Source organism: Tachyglossus aculeatus, chromosome 9 (genome assembly GCF_015852505.1).
Source record: "Tachyglossus aculeatus isolate mTacAcu1 chromosome 9, mTacAcu1.pri, whole genome shotgun sequence".
NCBI classification, from domain to species: domain Eukaryota; kingdom Metazoa; phylum Chordata; class Mammalia; order Monotremata; family Tachyglossidae; genus Tachyglossus; species Tachyglossus aculeatus.
In genome coordinates, this window is record NC_052074.1 from 56,637,499 (window position 1) to 56,658,127 (window position 20,629).

Below are 20,629 nucleotides of genomic sequence, written 5' to 3' on the forward strand. Positions count from 1 at the left end.
AATGATTGACTGATCGGTTATATTTAATCTAAACCCTTTCATGTACACATAACATATACTGATTCCTTCTCCTGTTCACATTCCCTGACTTAAAGAACTCTAGTTAACCCAAAATTTTAAAGAGGCTAATTTTCCAAGGCTCTAACGTAACAAATGGTAGCAAATTAGGCCCTTTGGAACTAGCACTGCTCGTTCAGGCTACCCATTACACTTTTCCTTAATTCAGGAATCATATCTTTTACTTCTGTTGTACGTTCCCAAGTACCTAGAACAGTGGTGCTGATGATAAAAGACGACTAAGAAATAATTCTATGCGTAAACAACTGCTCTTCCTACAGTGCCCAATCTGTTACTGGAGAATATTTTACCCTTGGAGAATTGACCTCACAATTACTAAAATTTATTCAGAGTCATTTAAAAAGTTTGTTTTTCCTTCTTTTATTTTATGCTAAAGTTCCAAGGAGCCCTAAAATAAGTCACTTATAATTATGCACCACCACTTCCCAGAAATGCAATACATGGGCTCAAAGTAAGAATACAGGATGGCTAGCGCTTTATTTACCTATCCTTTATCCCTCCACCTTCTACATACAAATTTATCCATAAAGAAATATTTCTTCCACACTAACATAATCAGGTTATCAATACCAAATGCTTCTGAAAAATTATTTTAAAAAAGTAATCAAGCAAAGGATTTTTCACCCTTTCCTACAGCTGTCTTTCTCTATTAATCTTTAAATACACAAAGACACACAGAGAAGAAGCACGACCTAGGGGAAAGAGTACGGGCCTGGGTTCTAATTCTGGCCCTGCCATTTGCCTTCTGGGTGACTTTGGGCAAGTCCTTTAACTTCTTTGTGCCTCAATTTACTCATATGTAAGAACTGGGGATTAAATACCTATTCTTCCTCCTCTGAACACAGAGCTCTTTGTGGGCCAGGGTCTTGTGTGACCTGATTAGCCTGTACCTACTCTGGGGCTTAGTACAGTACGTGGCACATAGTAAGCATTTAAATACTTTAAGTACATGTGGACCCTTTCTCAATAAAATAATATGATTTTTTCCCCAAACTAGCCATCAAAAATAGAATGATAGAACATACAATTTATAATTGAAAGAGCATTTTCTACCCAGAAACAGAAGCATGTCATATAAATGCCCCAACGTGTATTAAGACGTTTTGCTTCTTTTTGTGGTATTTGTTAAGCACTTACTATGTGCCAGGCGCTGTTCTAAGCACTGGGGTAGATGCAAGATAATCAGGTTGGACGCAATCCCTGTCCCACATGGGGCTCACAATCTTAATCCCCATTTTACAGATGAGGTAACTGAGGTAAAGAAGTCAAGCGACTTGCCCAAGGTCACACAGCAGACAAGTGGCAGAGGCAGGATTAGAATCCATGTATTGGCTCTACTTATTACTCTTTTATTTCCAAACAGTCTCATTTCAGCTAATTCAGTGCTTTATATAGTTTCAAGGTTACTTAGGAAGTTTAACTTGTGGGGTAGTTTGTGAAATTCAGCATTCCTTATTTAACAGTAATCAATTATGTTGCCAACTTGTACTTCCCAAGCCCTTAGTACAGTGCTCTGCACACAGTAAGTGCTCAATAAATACGACTGAATGAATGAATGAATGAATGAATACAGGTCCTTCTGACTTCCAAACCTGTGATCTATCTACTAGGCCCTGCTGCTGCTTATATGACCCAACAATACCGTGTGAATCAAACAGTAAATTGCGCTTCCTTCAAGGACACATACTGTTGGAAATAGAACACCTGCCTGTTTTGTTATATTAGAAACAATCAATCAGTAGTATACACTGAGTGCTTATTGTGTATAGAGCACTGTACTGAACTAAGTGCTTGGGCATTAGAACAAGCGGAGACAATTCCTGCCTTCAAGGACTTTACAAATCCAGTGTGGGGAAAACATCTTCACCTCTAGAGCCTAAAATAAAGAGGAGAAACATTCCAGGGTTCCTTGATCAATCGTATTTATTGAGTGCTTACTGTTTACAGGTACTATGTGGCCATCACAGGACTGCCACACAATCAAAGAATACCGATAGAGTCAGAGATAGAAACAGAAAAACCAGTGCAAAATAACACGTTTCAGCAGTTTCTGCTTATTTTTCTGTCACACTAATTTCAAAGTGTTGCCACCAAAAACATGTTAGGGACCACATATGCAGCCACAGCAAAATACTGAAAAACACTGATCTTGAAACTCATTTCTGAACAGATAACTCTATAATACGGTAGATGAGAGCATACTTCAAAAGTAAATTAATGACTGAATATCATAATAGCATTTTAAAAGAGGATGATTCAGAGTAACTTCAAAATCCATCATGCGTGGGACAAGGATATTGCCAAGATTTTATAATTTTCCAGATTTTAGACTGTGACACTAGGTCCCATGAAGCCCATTTATTGGTCAAAACTGGGTTAAAATTAATCTGAAGCCCACCAGATTAGGGAGTAATAATGAAGGCAATGTCAATTTATGTCTCACATCTTAGTTAACAAACCTTAATATGAATTTAAACAAATAAAATAGTAGGGAAAATAAAGTTTCTTACCTAGGTCGCTCTTGCAGAATTCATACAACAGATACTTTCCAGAGTTACTTTGCAGCTAGATACACTGAATTATAACTAGACTGTTTTGTTTCCTGAAATCAAGTGATAGATTCACTGGGAAATGAGCTATTTCTAGTTCATTCCATTATTATATATTTCCATTACATATACTGTACTTTCCCAAGAGCTCAGTACAGTGCTCTGTACCCAATAAGCATTCAATAAATACAAGTGGATTAAATGCTAAGCAATCATACTTACTGAGCGCTTACTCTATGCAGAGCACTCTACTAAGTGTTTGGGAGAGTACAATAGAAACTGAGTTGGTAAACACATTCATTCCCTACCCACAAGTTTACAGTCCACACTTTTATTACCTTAAAAGTTAGACTTTGTTAACATAAAATGGACAGTGGCTGGTCGTATTTTCAACCAACCATCCACTGCTCAGACTGTTTTCGGGAAGGAGCTCTTCCCGAACTTTAGAAAGGAGCTCTAACAGAGAGAGGAAAGAAGTAAGAAAGGGTGGAGACAATCTCTCCCTGTGTCCTCCATGGTTTCTCCAAAAAAAAGTTCTGCATGCTGCCCCAATCCAGGCTCCTACTGGCTATCCTCCTCCCAGACCCACCCAATACAGGCAAACCCCGACAACATTTCCAAACCCCTTTCTGATGACGGGATCTTTCATCTAATAATGAACATTTGGGGACATTTTGCTGATCAGAAAGGACATCAATTATCACTAAAAACAGCAGACATCAAAGTGGCTTTAAATCAAGTTTATGACTTTGTGATCGTTAACTACATTGATGAAAATTATCGACCTCCTCCTACCCACCTTTCTTCCAACTCTAGAAACTCTTTGTTTACATATTTATCCCCCTAAATTAATCACTTTGGGGAACAGGGAATAGTTTGATTCTGGGTACAAGATTTTGCACAGGCGATAGAGGTTTTTCTCAATTTCCTGATACGAATAACTTCTCTGAAAAACAAAAAAAATCTATAGGCTCAAAATGTAATTAAACAACATGGATGGTAACGAGATTTTCTAAAGTAAACCTTGATCTTTAAGTGGGCAAAATGGATTTCTGTAATCTGTAATCTCATTAATCTGTAGAGGTACTGCATAAAAATTGGGCCTCTAAAAACAGTCATGTTTATATAGCCCAGGCCAATCAAACATAAGTCTAGCCCAAGCAGAACCCCAGAACTGTAATTATGGGAGTGGTAATAGTGGTAGTAATTGTACCACTGAATGTGATGCGTTGTGCAAATTTAAGACTCTGGTTCCTTCCACACTCAGCAAAACATATAGAAATGACTCAAGAGAAAACATGTCTTGACAACCCCCATCTGACACTGAAATCCAACAAGAAGTACAACCATAATCTCAGCAAATTAGGTCATTCAAAAATTCAGCCTTGTGTTGTCTGTTTTCAACACAATCTGAATGTTGAATATGGTAATACTTCAAGGTGCTGCATTAGTAAACCAATCTTGCTCTTCACATACCCAACGTTTGGCAATCCAACAATACCAATTTTCAATGAGGTCCCAAATCGTCCAATGATAGGATGTGGTTTAATTCCATCTCCTCCTTTTTTGGGAGGCATCTGAAAATAAAACATTTGATTAGGACTGTTTTCACCCATGGTGTGTATGCATGTATATGTGTGTGTACATACATATAAATATACATACATTTAAATATTCATAAATATACGTACATATATGTGTATGCATACATATATGCATGCATACATATATGCGTGCATGTGCATGGGCATACATACATGCACATATATGCATGTATATGCATGCATGCATATATACCCACATGTACATACATACACACACACACACCCATACATACATACACAAACACACACACCTCTAAACAATGACTTTTTAGGAGCCACTATAAATCTTATACCATAAACTACAAAAATTATAGGCAGCATCCAGCCATGGGTCACCTGAACCCGGAAAAGAGAGAGTCATGCAATCAATCAAGGGTAGTTTATTGAGCATTTACTGTGTGCAGAGCACTTGGAAGGGTACAGCCTTAATTACTGCAGCTCCCGGGAAGTACTGAGAAGGCTGAGTTAAAAATAACTAGAACCAAGATCTGAAGAGGGGACTGAAATTAGCCTGTGCCCCTCCACTACCAACCTGCCTGGCGACTGCTCCGTTTCTACGACAGACTTTATCATCATCATCATCATCAATCGTATTTATTGAGCGCTTACTATGTGCAGAGCACTGTACTAAGCGCTTGGGAAGTACAAATTGGCAACATATAGAGACAGTCCCTACCCAACAGTGGGCTCACAGTCCAAAAGGGGGAGACAGAGAACAAAACCAAACATACTAACAAAATAAAATAAATAGAATAGATATGTACAAATAAATTAAATAAATAAATAAATAGAGTAAAAAAATATGTACAAACATATATACATATATACAGGTGCTGTGGGGAAGGGAGGGAGGTAAGATGGGGGATGGAGAGGGGGACGAGGGGGAGAGGAAGGAAGGGGCTCAGTCTGGGAAGGCCTCCTGGAGGAGGTGAGCTCTCAGCAGGGCCTTGAAGGGAGGAAGAGAGCTAGCTTGGCGGATGGGCAGAGGGAGGGCATTCCAGGCCCGGGGGATGACGTGGGCCGGGGGTCGATGGCGGGACAGGTGAGAACGAGGTACGGGGAGGAGATCAGTGGTGGAGGAGCGGAGGGTGCGGACTGGGCTGTAGAAGGAGAGAAGGGAGGTGAGGTAGAAGGGGGCGAGGGGATGGACAGCCTTGAAGCCCAGGGTGAGGAGTTTCTGCCTGATTTCTTTATTTCTTAAACGTGAAAGCAATAAGGAGCCAAGGCAAACTTACTGAACCAAATGGAATATATTTCTGCAACAGGGAACACTAGCAGGTACCCTACCCCTATAACTGCTCCGTCACCCAAGCCAGGAGTCCTCATTAAGCACGGTGACCCCCCTGTCCCCCAGGCCGGGCCACCGGACTCTGAATTCCACCGACCACCCCCTTCCACCTTTGCTTCCCCCCTGGGATGAGCGACCGGGTGACGCTCCTGGGACAAGTCCCCACCGCCTGGCAGCCATTCAGCTTTTAAGGGGCGAAACAGTGACAGTTCCTCCGTTCCTCGCCATCTGGAGCCTTTTAGACTGTAAGCCCACTGTTGGGTAGGGACTCTTTCTATATGTTGCCAACTTGTACTTCCCAAGCGCACAGTACAGTGCTCTGCACACAGTAAGCGCTCAATAAATACGATTGACTGATTGGAGCCGGGATGGGGCCCTCGAAACGGGTCAATCGGCCTTTTCCAGAAGCACTCCATGGTGGCCGGGCCCCGGAAGCAAGGGAGGGGACATTGGAGGCCCGGCCCGGGGGGGACACTGATGCCTGGGCCCTGAGGGGACAGGACACAGGTGGCCGGGCCCCGGGGGGAGACGACAGTGATGTGTGGATCATCATCATCATCATCAATCGTATTTATTGAACGCTATGTGCAGAGCACTGTACTAAGCGCTTGGGAAGTACAAATTGGCAACATATAGAGACAGTCCCTACCCAACAGTGGGCTCACAGTCTAAAAGGGGGAGACAGAGAACAAAACCAAACATACTAACAAAATAAAATAAATAGAATAGATATGTACAAATAAAATAAATAAATAAATAGAGTAAAAAATATGTACAAGCATATATACAGGTGCTGTGGGGAAGGGAAGGAGGTAAGATGGGGGGGGATGGAGAGGGGGACGAGGGGGAGAGAAAGGAAGGGGCTCAGTCTGGGAAGGCCTCCTGGAGGAGGTGAGCTCTCAGCAGGGCCTTGAAGGGAGGAAGAGAGCTAGCTTGGCGGATGGGCAGAGGGAGGGCATTCCAGGCCCGGGGGTCGATGGCGGGACAGGCGAGAGCGAGGTACGGTGAGGAGATCAGCGGTGGAGGAGCGGAGGGTGCGGGCTGGGCTGTAGAAGGAGAGAAGGGAGGTGAGGTAGGAGGGGGCGAGGTGACGGACAGCCTTGAAGCCCAGGGTGAGGAGTTTCTGCCTGATGCACAGATTGATTGGTAGCCACTGGAGATTTTTGAGGAGGGGAGTAACATGCCCAGAGCGTTTCTGGACAAAGACAATCCGGGCAGCAGCATGAAGTATGGATTGAAATGGGGAGAGACATGAGAGTGGGAGATCAGAGAGAAGGCTGATGCAGTAGTCCAGACGGGATAGGATGAGAGGATCCTGATAGGATCCTGGGGGGGACACTGGAGGTCCGGCCCTGGAGGGACAGTGATGCCTGGGCCCCGGGAAGGGGGACGACGACGACACATTGGAGGCCCGGGCCAGGAACGGGGTGGGGGGTGGGGGGGAACGACACGGACATTGGAGGCCCTGGCCGGGGAGGGGACACTGATCCCTGGGCCCTGGGGGGGACACTGGTGGCAAGGCCCGGGGGGGGGGGGGGGGGGGGGGGGGGGCACTGATGCCTGGGTCCTGTGGGGGACGACATTAGAGGCCCGGGCGGGAGGGGACACTGATGCCTGGGCCCTGCGGGGGACACTGGTGGCCAGGCCCGGGCTGGCGGGGGGGGGGAATAGGGCACATTGATGCCTGGGTCCTGAGGGGGACGACATCAGAGGCCCTGGCCCGGGGAGGGGACACTGATGCCAGGGCCCTGGGGGGGGGGGGAACACTGGTGGCCAGGCCGGGGGGGAGGGGGCATTGGAGGCCCAGGCCAGGGGGGGACACTGAGGCCTGGGTCCTGGGGGGGACATTGGTGGCCAGGCCCGGAGGGGGGGGACGGGGGACATTGGAGGCCCGGGCCCGGGAGGGACACTGGTGGCCAGGCCCGGGGGAAGGACACTGATGCCTGGGCCCTGGGCGGGGTGGGGGGGGTGGACGACATTCGAGGCCCTGGCCCGGGGGAGGTGGGGGGGATGGGAAACTGTCTCCCCCTCCTCCCCTTCTCCATCCCCCCCATCTTACCTCCTTCCCTTCCCCACAGCACCTGCATATATGTATATATGGTTGTACATATTTATTACTCTATTTATTTATTTACTTATTTTACTTGTACATATCTATTTATTTTATTTTGTTAGTATGTTTGGTTTGGTTCTCCGTCTCCCCCTTTTAGACTGTGAGCCCACTGTTGGGTAGGGACTGTATCTCTATGTTGCCAACTTGTACTTCCCAAGCGCTTAGTACAGTGCTCTGCACACAGTAAGCGCTCAATACGATTGATTGATTGATTGGTGGCCGGGCCCCGGGGCGGGAGGGGGACACTGGATGCCCGGGCTTGAGGGGGATACTGAGGCCCGGGGGGCACTGAAAGGCTGGGCCCCGGTGGGGACATTGGTGGCCCGGCTCCTGGGGGGACAGGGATGACCGAGCCCCCGGTGGCGATTCTCCCACTGTTGGGTAGGGACTGTCTCTATATGTTGCCAACTTGTACTTCCCAAGCGCTTAGTACAGTGCTCTGCACACAGTAAGCGCTCAATAAATACGATTGATGATGATGATGACTCTAGGCCGCTCGGGGGCCAAAGCTGGTCCCGGGTTTGGGCCCCGAAAACCCAACCTCCGCCATCCCGGGCCCGAGCCACGAGGAGGCCCGGGGCGGCAGCCTGGGCAGGGCAGGCCAGGCTCATTCATTCATTCATTCATTCATTCATTCATTCATTCAATCGTGTTTATTGAGCGCTTACTGCGTACTACGCGCTTGGGAAGTACAAGTTGGCAACACATAGAGATTGGCAACATACAGAGACGGTCCGTACCCAACAGAGGGCTCACGGTCTGGGGGGGGGGGGCAGACAAGAGAACAAAACATATTAACAAAATAAAATAAATAGAATAAATATGTAAAAGTAAAATAGAGTAATAAATACGTACAAACATACGTACAGGTGCTGCGGGGAGGGGAAGGAGGTAAGGCGGGGGGGATGGGGAGAGGAAGGTGTGAGCCCCTTCTATAATAATAATAATGGCATTTGTTAAGCGCTTACTATGTGCAAAGCACTGTTCTAAGCGCTGGGGGGGATACAAGGTGATCAAGTTGCCCCACGTGGGGCTCACAGTCTTAATCCCCATTTTTACAGATAAGGGAACTGAGGCTCAGAGAAGTGAAGTGACTTGCCCAAGGTCACACAGCAGACTTGTGGGGGAGTCGGGATGCGAACCCATGACCTCTGACTCCAAAGCCCGGGCTCCTTCCACTGAGCCACGCTGCTTCCCTGTGAGCCCACTGTTGGGTAGGGATTGTCTCTATATGTTGCCAACTTGTACTTCCCAAACGCTTAGTAATAATAACAATAGCATTTATTAAGCGCTTACTATGTGCAAAGCACTGTTCTAAGCGCTGTTCTAGTACAGTGCTCTGCACACGGTAAGAGCTCAATAAATACGATTCAATGAATGAAAAGGAGGGGGCTCCGTCTGGGAAGGCCTCCTGGAGGAGGTGAGTTCTCAGTAATAATAATAATAACGGCATTTGCTAAGCGCTTACTATGTGCAGGGCACTGTTCTAAGCGCTGAGGGGGGATACAAGGTGATCAAGTTGTCCCACGTGGGGTTCACAGTCTTAATCCCCATTTTACAGATGGGGTCACTGAGGATCAGAGAAGTGAAGTGACTACTTGCCCAGGGTCCCACAGCAGACATGTGGCGGAGCCGGGCCTTCAACTCATGACCTCTGACTCCAAAGCCGGTGCTATTTCCACTGAGCCACGCTGCTTCTCTTGAATCAATCAATGAATCGTATTTATTGAGCGCTTACTGTGTGCAGAGCACTGTACTAAGCGCTTGGGAAGTACAATCAATCCTATTTATTGAGCGCTTACTGTGTGCGGAGCACTGTACTAAGCGCTTGGGAAGTACAAGTTGGCAACATATAGAGACAGTCCCTACTTAACAGTGGGCTCACAGTCTAGAAGGGGGAGACAGAGAATGAAACCAAACATATTAACAAAATAAAATAAATAGAATAGATATGTACAAGTAAAATAAATAGAGTAATAAATACGTACAAACATATATACATATATACAGGTGCTGTGGGGAAGGGAAGGAGGTACGACGGCGGGGATGGAGAGGGGGACGAGGGGGAGAGGAAGGAGGGGGCTCAGACTGGGAAGGCCTCCTGGAGGAGGTGAGCTCTCAGTAGGGCCTTGAGTCAATCAATCAATCAATCGTATTTATTGAGCGCTTACTGTCTGCAGAGCACCGTACTAAGCGCTTGGGAAGTACAAGTTGGCAACATATAGAGACAGCCCCTACCCAACAGTGGGCTCACAGTCTAGAAGGGGGAGACAGAGAACGAAACCAAACATACTAACAAAATAAAAAAAAATAGAGTAGATATGTAGAAGTAAAATAAATAGAGTAATAAATATGTACAAACATATATACAGGTACTGTGGGAAGGGAGGGGGGTAAGATGGGGGGATGGAGAAGGGGACGAGGGGGAGAGGAAGGATGGGGCTCAGACTGGGAAGGCCTCCTGGAGGAGGTGAGCTCTTAGTAGGGCCTTGAGTCAATCAATCGTATTCATTGAGCACTTACTGTGTGCAGAGCACTGTACTAAGCGCTTGGGAAGTCCAAGTTGGCAACATATAGAGACAGCCCCTACCCAACAGTGGGCTCACAGTCTAGAAGGGGGAGACAGAGAACGAAACCAAACATACTAACGAAATAAAATAAATAGAATAGATATGTACAAGTAAAATAGAGTAATAAATATGTACAAACATATATACATATATACAGGTGTTGTAGGGAAGGAGGTAAGACGGGGGGATGGAGAGGGGGACGAGGGGGAGAGGAAGGAGGGGGCTCAGCCTGGGAAGGCCTCCTGGAGGAGGTGAGCTCTCAGTAGGGCCTGGAATCAATCAATCGTACTTACTGAGCACTTACTGTGTGCAGAGCACCGTACTAAGCGCTTGGGAAGTCCAAGTTGGCAACATATAGAGACGGCCCCTACCCAACAGTGGGCTCACAGTCTAAAAGGGGGGAGACAGAGAACAAAACCAAACATACTAACAAAATAAAATAAATAGAATAGATATGTACAAGTAAAATAGAGTAATAAATATGTACAAACATATATATATATATATATATATACAGGTGTTGTAGGGAAGGAGGTAAGACGGGGGGGATGGAGAGGGGGACGAAGGGGAGAGGAAGGAGGGGGCTCAGCCTGGGAAGGCCTCCTGGAGGAGGTGAGCTCTCAGTAGGGCCTTGAAGGGAGGAGGAAGAGGCTCCCCCGCGGACTCACCTTGTTGGAGGGAGCGGGAGGGTGAGAGCGCAGCCCGGATCCGCAGCACCCAGCAGGGCAGGCGCAGGCGCAGTAGCGGCGGCGGCGTTGGCGGCGGCGGCGGCGAAGGGAGCACCTGCGCGCCGCGCCGGCCTCTCCCATTGGTCGAACCGGCCCGGGGTCAAAGGGCGCGGGGAGGGGGCGGAGCCTCCAGGAGGCGGGATTCCCCGAAGCATTGGAGCACGGGGGGGGGGGGGGCTTCCAGGCGGCCCGCCCCGCGACTGCGCAGCCAAATCAGCGCTCCGGACCCCCTCCCCTCCACCCAGGCCGCGCATGCGCATCTCGTCCGGGCCGGAGGCGAGGCCCCGCCGCCCGGACGAGATGCGCATGCGCGGCGAGGCCCCGCACCGCCCTCCAGAAGCGGCGTGTCCTAGTCATTCATTCATTCATCAATCGTATCTATTCATTCACTCATCCATTCGATCGTATTGATGGAAAGAGCCCCGAGCTTTGGAGTCGGAGGGCGTGGGTTCAAATCCCGCCCCCGCCACTTTTCATTCATTCACTCAGTCGTGTTTAGTGAGCGCTTACTGGGCCACTTTTCATTCATTCAATCCATCAATCAATCATTCAATCGTATTTATTGAGCGCTTACTGTGTGCAGAGCGCTGTACTAATCAATCAATCAATCGTATTTATTGAGCGCTTACTATGTGCACAGCACTGTACTAAGCGCTTGGGAAGTACAAATTGGCAACACATAGAGACAGTCCCTACCCAACAGTGGGCTCACAGTCTAAAAGGGGGAGACAGAGAACAAAACCAAACATACAAAATAAAATGAATAGAATAGGTACAAGTAAAATACATAAATAAAATACATAAATAAATAAATAGAGCAATAACTATGTGCAGACATAGTTACAAATATGTACAAACATATATACATATATACAGGTGCTGTACTAAGCGCTTGGGAAGTACAAGTTGGCAACATCAATCAATCAATCGTATTTATTGAGCGCTTACTGTGTGCAGAGCGCTGTACTAAGCGCTTGGGAACTACAAGATGGCAACATATAGAGACAGTCCCTACCCAACAGTGGGCTCCCAGTCTAAAAGGGGGAGACAGAGAACAAAACCAAACATACAAAATAAAATGAATAGAATAGGTACAAGTGAAATACATAAATAAATAAATAGAGTAATAAATATGTGCAGACATAGTTACAAATATGTACAAACGTATATACATATATACAGGTGCTGGACTAAGCGCTTGGGAAGTACAAGTTGGCAACATCAATCAATCAATCGTATTTATTGAGCGCTTACTGTTTGCAGAGCGCCAAATACATAAATAAATAAATAGAGTAATAACTCTGTGCAGACACAGTTACAAATATGTACAAACGTATATACATATATACAGATGCTGTACTAAGCGCTTGGGAAGTACAAGTTGGCAACATCAATCAATCAATCGTATTTATTGAGCGCTTACTGTTTGCAGAGCGCCGTACTAAGCACTTTGGAAGTATAAGTTGGCAACACATGGAGACAGTCCCTACCCAACAGTGGGCTCACAGTCTCATCATCATCATCATCATCAATCGTATTTATTGAGCACTTACTATGTGCAGAGCACTGTACTAAGCGCTTGGGAAGTACAAGTTGGCAACATATAGAGACGGTCCCTACCCAACAGTGGGCTCACAGTCTAAAAGGCGGAGACAGAGAACAAAACCAAATATACTAATCAATCAATTAATCAGTCATATTTATTGAGCGCTTACTGTGTGCAGAGCGTTGTACTAAGCGCTTGGGAAGTACAAGTTGGCAACATACAGAGACAGTCCCTACCCAACAGTGGGCTCACAGTCTAGAAGGGGGAGACAGAGAACAAAACCAAACATACTAACAAAATAAAATGAATAGAATAGATAGGTACAAGCAAAATAAATAAATAAATAGAGTAATAAATATGTACAAATGTATATACAAGTAAAATAAATAAATAAATAGAGTAATAGATATGTACAGACATAGTTACAAATATGTACAAACGCATATACATATATACAGGTGCTGTACTAAGCGCTTGGGAAGTACAAGTTGGCAAAATCAATCAATCAATCAATCGTATATATTGAGCGCTTACTGTGTGCAGAGCACTGTACCAAGCGCTTGGGAAGTACAAGTTGGCAACATATAGAGACAGTCCCTACCCAACAGTGGGCTCACAGTCTAGAAGGGGGAGACAGAGAACAAAACCAAACATACTAACAAAGTAAAATAAATAGAATAGATAGGTACAAGTAAAATCAATCAATCAATCAATCGTATTTATTGAGTGCTTACTGTGTGCACAGCACTGTACTAAGCGCTTGGGAAGTACAAGTTGGCAACATATAGAGACAGTCCCTACCCAACAGTGGGCTCACAGTTTAAAAGGGGGAGACAGAGAACAAAACCAAACATACTAGCAAAATAAAATAAATAGAATAGATAGGTACAAGTAAAATAAATAAATAAATAGAGTAATAAATATGTACAGACATATATACAAGTAAAATAAATAAATAAATAGAGTAATAAATATGTACAAACATATATACATATATACAGGTGCTGTGGGGAAGGGAAGGAGGTAAGATGGGGGATGGAGAGGAGGACGAGGGGGAGAGGAAGGAAGGGGCTCAGTCGTATCAATCAATCGTATCTATTCATTCACTCATTCATTCAATCGTATTTCTTGATGGAAAGAGACCCGAGCTTTAGAGTCAGAGGGCGTGGGTTCAAATCCCGCCTCCGCCACTTTTCATTCATTCACTCAGTCGTATTTATTGAGCGCTTACTAGGGGGAGACAGACAACAAAACATATTAACAAAATAAAATAGAATGAATATGTACAAGTAAAATAGAGTAATAAATAGGTACAAACATATATACAGTGCTGTGCACACAGTAAGCGCTCAATAAATATGAATTAATAATAATGAATAATATACATTCATTCATTCATTCATTCAATCGTTTTTATTAAGCGCCTACTGTGAGCAGAGCACTGTACTAAGCGCTTGGGAAGTACAAGTAGGCAACATCAATCAATCAATCAATCGCATTTATTGAGCGCTTACTGTGTGCAGAGCGCTGTACTAAGCGCTTGGGAAGTACAAGTTGGCAACATATAGAGACAGTCCCTACCCAACAGTGGGCTCACAGTCTAAAAGGGGGAGACAGAGAACAAAACCAAACATACTAACAAAATAAAATAAATAGAATAGATAGGTACAAGTAAAATCAATCAATCAATCAATCGTATTTATTGAGCGCTTACTGTGTGCACAACACTGTACTAAGCGCTTGGGAAGTACAAGTTGGCAACATATAGAGACAGTCCCTACCCAACAGTGGGCTCACAGTCTAAAAGGGGGAGACAGAGAACAAAACCAAACATACTAGCAAAATAAAATAAATAGAATAGATATGTACAAGTAAAATAAATAAATAAATAGAGTAATAAATATGTACAGACATATATACATATATACAGGTGCTGTGGGGAAGGGAAGGAGGTAAGATGGGGGGATGGAGAGGGGGACGAGGGGGAAAGGAAGGAAGGGGCTCAGTTGTATCAGTCAATCGTATCTATTCATTCACTCATTCATTCAATCGTATTTCTTGATTCATTCATTCATTCAATCGTATTTATTGAGCGCTTACTGTGTGCAGAGCACTGGACTAAGCGCTTGGGAAGTACAAGTTGGCAACATAGAGAGACGGTCCCTACCCAACAGTGGGCTCACAGTCTAGAAGACTGTGAAGAGAAGTGAAGTGACTTGCCCAAAGTCACACAGCTGACAAGTGGCGGAGTCGGGATTAGAACCCACGACCTCCGACTCCCAAACCCGGGCTCTTTCCACTAAACCAGAAATCCTCAATGGGGATTAAGACTCTGAGCTCCACACGGGACAGAACTTGGATCTGGGAGTCAGAAGGGCCGGGTTCTAATCCCGACTCTGCCACTTCTCTGCTGTGTGACCTCGGGCAAGTCACTTGATTTCTCTGTGCCTCGTTTACCTCATCTGTAAAATGGGGGGTTGAGACTGTGAGCCCCACAGGGGCAGGGACTGTGTCCAATCTGATTAGCTTGTATCTACCCCAGCGTTTAGCACAGTGCCTGGCGCATTATAAGTGCTTAATAAATACCATTTTAAAAATGGGGATGGAGCGAGTCAGAGCCAACCCTGGGCTTCAGGAAGGGATTCAGCCAAATGGGGACTTGGGACCTGGCTTGACTCTTTTCCTGGTCCTTGGAAAAAACACTCCAGAGTTCACTGTTCAACTACAAAACTGTCACTGTCACTGTCCACTGTCAAAACTACACTAGTTTTGAGCAACCAGTGGTTGATTCATCATCATCATCATCATCAATCGTATTTATTGAGCGCTTACTATGTGCAGAGCACTGTATTAAGCGCTTGGGAAGTACAAATTGGCAACATATAGAGACAGTCCCTACCCAACAGTGGGCTCACAGTCTAAAAGGGGGAGACAGAGAACAAAACCAAACATACTAACAAAATAAAATAAATAGAATAGATATGTACAAATAAATTAAATAAATAAATAAATAGAGTAAAAAAATATGTACAAACATATATACATATATACAGGTGCTGTGGGGAAGGGAGGGAGGTAAGATGGGGGGATGGAGAGGGGGACGAGGGGGAGAGGAAGGAAGGGGCTCAGTCTGGGAAGGCCTCCTGGAGGAGGTGAGCTCTCTGAGTGTGTGTGTGTGAACTCTCTGAGTTCATGAGTGTGAGATCCATTTCTCTCTTCCCCTGGCGCATTATAAGTGCTTAATAAATACCATTTAAAAAATGGGGATGGAGCGAGTCAGAGCCAACCCCTGAGCTTCAGGAAGGGATTCAGCCAAATGGGGACTTGGGACCTGGCTTGACTCCTTCCCCGGTCCCTGGAAATCAATCAATCAATCTATCTATCAATCAATCAATCGTATTTATTAAGCGCTTACTATGTGCAGAGCACTGTACTAAGCGCTTGGGAAGTACAAATTGGCAACATATAGAGACAGTCCCTCCCCAACAGTGGGCTCACAGTCTAAAAGGGGGAGACAGAGAACCAAACCAAACATACTAACAAAATAAAATAAATAGAAATAGAATAGATATGTACAAGTAAAATAAATAAATAAATAAATAAATAGAGTAATAAATATGTACAAACATATATACATATATACAGGTGCTGTGGGGAAGGGAAGGAGGTAAAATGGGGGGGATGGAGAGGGGGACGAGGGGGAGAGGAAGGAAGGGGCTCAGTCTGGGAGTTGAATAAACACTCCGGAGTTCACTGTCCTTAGTTTTGAGCGACCAGTGGTTGATTCATGAGTGTGAGATCAATTTCTCTCTTCCTGGGAGGGATGGAGAGGGGGACGAGGGGGAGAGGAAGGAAGGGGCTCAGTCTGGGAGTTGAATAAACACTCCGGAGTTCACTGTCCTTAGTTTTGAGCGACCAGTGGTTGATTCATGAGTGTGAGATCAATTTCTCTCTTCCCCTTTAGTACTGTACAGGAGTGGGTGCTACTGAACACGTCTTCCCTACCTCCGAAGGTAGGCCTGAACATAAATCTCTTTGCCCTGAATTTAATAGTTGGTAGCGAATTCCCTCAGAAGGGGACAATTACTAATGACGGAAGCTCCCTTTGATGTGCCTGTTCGTCTTGCCTCCTTTGATGTTTCCCCTCCTCCCCCTCTTCTCCCTTTCCCTTCTTCCTCCCCCAAACCTGGTTCTTCTTCCCTGGAGGTGGAGATTTTCGGATGCCATCCCGACTGCGCTTGGGTCTTCAAAAGGGTTTCTTAGCCCTATTATTTCTGTTCTAATAGAGCCATAAGCCTAGCACTGTACTGAACACGCTCGTGAAATGGGGTTACTAGAAATCGCAAATGAATGGGTTGACTCTTCATTACATCGCCTTAAAAAGTTCTGAGGAGAGAAAATGTTTAACTATTCCCAATATACACTAGACACTAGTATCCCCTCTGTGCAGAAACAACGGATTAGCAGACCACACTCAAGTACTACTATAACTCATAGTTTTATTAAACTACAGTAACCTCTTCATCACCCCCTCTCTTGCAGTCAATCCAAATTAGAACAATGTCTTTCTCACCTGCGGTTTTAACCACCACCATTCGCAGACCCTTAAAATTATCCAACGGCATTTATCCACCACATCATATAAATTTCTTCATCCCTGCTCTTTTTAATTACCGCACTCAGGTAGGCTACTGCAAATCTCATCGTTATCACCAAATAATATATAAATACCGAAATTCACACTGTTCTCTGCCAGATGCAGTACTCGAGCCAGCCATATAGACAGGGGATTTACAAAAACCATAGGGTACTAGCAGCTTCCCCTAGGAATATCCTGGAGCTCAAACATATATGCCCCTGGAATTTAAGCTTGAAAACTCTACTGGATTCTGAGTCAAAAGCAACACAAGTCCTGGCTACTCCACACAAGCCATCCCCATTTTCACACCTAAGGATCACCCAGATTTCCTCTTGCCTGGAACAACATTTAGCTACAGTTGCTCCTGGTTATATCAAGGAACGGTGCTCCAGTGCTTAGAACAGTGCTTTGCACATAGTAAGCACTTAATAAATGTCATCATTATTATTATCAAGGGGGAGGAAACACTATATAGCTCACTCTGTCCTCTAGGAGCTTACACTCCAAAGCAGACAGCAGTGATGACAACATAACATAAAAGACACATACACAACTTTACAGCCCATCAAGAGCATAAGCCAAATAAATATTTACAATGTAATTAGCCATGTGCCCAAGCTAAGTAAAAATGTATGCTGATCCAGGGGCAAAGAATGCTAATTTCATTTATTTCACTGTCATTATGCCTCAGGGAGAAAAGGGTGAGCTAATGGTAAATTTTTGTGGGCTAGTAAATTTTTATATTTATTTACAAGGCTGAGTTACATTATTTGCCTGGATTTTGTGTCTTGTAATGTAAGTTACTTAGCCCATCAGGATAAGATGGGAAGAAGTTGATGCTTCACTTTACTTAAGGAAATAGGACCAACTGCATCTGGGGGAAGTCAGGACAACATTCATTCATTCATTCATTCAATTGTATTTATTGAGCGCTTACTGTATGCAGAGCACTGTCCTAAGCACTTGGAAAGTACAATTTGGCAACAAATAGAGGTAGTCCCTACCCAACAACAGGCTCAAAGTCTAGAAGGGGGAGATAACAGTCCTAGGCTGTTCTTTATGGGGAGCTCACAAAGATATCCCCCAATTTAGTCACTAGTCCTGCCCTTGCCTGGGAACGTCCCTGCTTTTAGTCCAGTGAATCAGCAGCACCTTCTCACCTTCAATCTGTATGATAACACTTTTGGAGGAAAGCTAGATGTAGTGGACAGGGCAAGAAAGTCTTCCAAACTTGAGTAGAGTTGTTCCTCAGTTTGAGGATGGGCCTGCTGAAGGTGAGACTGCATTTGGGAGTGTGTCATTGAGACAATCTTTTGCATAATTTATCCATGAAAATGCAGTAGTGTACCTCTCCTGGCTTCTAGCTATTCAGATGATCATTGTTCAGACACCCGTGCGTAAGAGGGGAAAGAAATGTTTTATGCACAACAGAAAATGATGAACTAGAGTTGTTTTTGCAAAGGTGGTAACGGTTTGCACACTCTTCTCACCTAGTCCCCCTGTGCCCAGGGACATACACTTTGAGATGAGTGCAGTCTGTGGTGACAGAACAGACTACTATTAAAATGGCGGTGGCAGCAGCAGCAGAAACCACTGTGCCCCCACCCATTTGGAAAGCCAAAACTGATAGGATAATAATAATAATAATGGTATTTGTTAAGCGCTTGCTTTATGCCGAGCATTGTTCTAAGCACTGGGGTAAATACAAGGTAATCAGGTTGTCCCACGTGGGGCTCACAGTCTTAATCTCCATTTTACAGATGAGGGAACTGAGGCACAGAGAAGTTAAGTGACTTGCCCAAAGTCACACATCTGACAAGCAGTAGAGCCAGGATTAGAACCCATGACCCCTGACTCCCAAGCCCGGGCTCTTTCCACTAAACCACGCTGCTTCTCTGATGCACCGAATGGCATAGAAAGGATTATGAGAGGATCTTTTTTTTTTTTGGTCATATTTGTTAAGCACTTACTGTGTGCCCAGAACCGTACTAAACGCTGGATTAGGTACAAGATAATCAGGTTGGACACAGTCCATGTCTCACATGGGGCTCACAATCTTAGTCCCCATGTAACAAATGAGGTAACTGAGGCACAGAGAAGTTAAGTGACTTGTCCAAGGTCACACAGCTGACAAGTCACAGAGCCAGAATTAGAACCTAGGTCTTTCTGACTCCCGGGCCCACACTCTATCATGTAGGTCATGCTGCTTTTCTGAATTAAAAAAAAAAACCAACAACAAAAAGACCACCAAATGAATACAAAGTAGGCCCAGAACTCCAATGTGATGTTATCACCATGGTTTCAGTAGTCCCAACCAGCCCTGGGGTGAACTTAATGACAGCAAAGACCCAGGAGAAAATAAGGGGGCTAGCTCCTCATGGTGTGTATCCCTGGTGATGGGAAGAAGGATAAGTGCCCCTGAGCATTAAATTTTCCTGTTCTAAATACCCAACTTTTGTTCATAGATGAAGAAGCAGACATAGAGGAGAGGAACAAATGGCACATGTTCAGTTGGAAGGGAAGCTGGGAAGCTACTAATGTCGAGGCAGGAAAGTATTCCAGTTTCACATTAACACTGGGCTATAGTTTCTATTTAACTGCAAAACCATTTTGCATTTTGCTGATTTGGTTTCTTTCAAATATGCCTACATTCTTTCTGAAAACATTCTGGGACATCTCTTTCCTAGGCCCATTTAGAGAGTGAGGACAAATGCTTTTTAAAATGATTAAAAGAGCAAAGAACAAGACACTAAGCACTTAAAATCATTCATTTCGAAAGAAAAGTAATTCAACACCAACTTTAGAACCTCTAAGAAAAATGCTCTAACTCATAAACTAGATCTGGATTTGAATTTGGATGAAAAAGACTCATTTTGATGAAGCACTAAGGGGTCTCAACAAAGTGAACCACGGGATCCAAGGGGATTCCATTAAGTGTTGCACACTCTCCCTGGAGGCTTTGTCAGGCAGGCCCTAATCTCTTTTTAACAACTTCAGCCTCTCCCTGCAATAGCAGTATTCGAGGGTCCCCTCAATTGCCAGAAAGGGAGATTCAAACTACTCTGACTTTCTTAATGAGACTTCTTGGCCTCATCTGAATTAGAAGCACTACGGAAATCACACTGCACAGGAGCCTCCACAAAACTCCTTCTGACCAGCTAAAACAATAAAGTTTCTTCTAAAGGATTTCTTCTTTAGCTAAGCATAGTAGGGTAACTTATATAGCAGGACTAAGCTGGGGGCTGGTGAGTCTTTGAGGGAATCAGTACACTCTACACATATATCAGTTCCTTTCACCTCACACTTTATGGCGTGTTCTATCATGTGCTTTCCCTGTCTCTGATAGTCGTGCTTTTTTTTTCTGAGAATCAATATACCAGAGAATCAATCGCTGTTTATTGTTGTTCACTGTTTATTGTTGTATTGTACTTTCCCAGTCACTTAGCACAACGCTGTGAACCCCCAATAAGTCCTTAATAAATGATTGAATGAATTGAATGAATGAAAGATAATC

The 20,629-nt window shown here is 44.7% G+C and overlaps 1 protein-coding gene across 1 annotated transcript in view; it reads right to left on the reverse strand.

Annotated features, from left to right (window-relative positions):
* OLA1 (Obg like ATPase 1) overlaps positions 1-10,935 on the reverse strand; it is a 123,546-nt gene extending 112,611 nt beyond the window's left edge. Inside the window, exons 1-2 of the mRNA XM_038751887.1 lie at positions 10,871-10,935; positions 4,104-4,204 (exon numbers count right to left, since the gene is read on the reverse strand). Of these exons, the coding sequence (XP_038607815.1) occupies positions 4,104-4,204 (101 nt within the window). The 5' untranslated portion in view covers positions 10,871-10,935. The remainder of the gene's footprint in view (positions 1-4,103; positions 4,205-10,870) is intronic.
* Between the last annotated feature and the right edge of the window lie 9,694 nt (positions 10,936-20,629).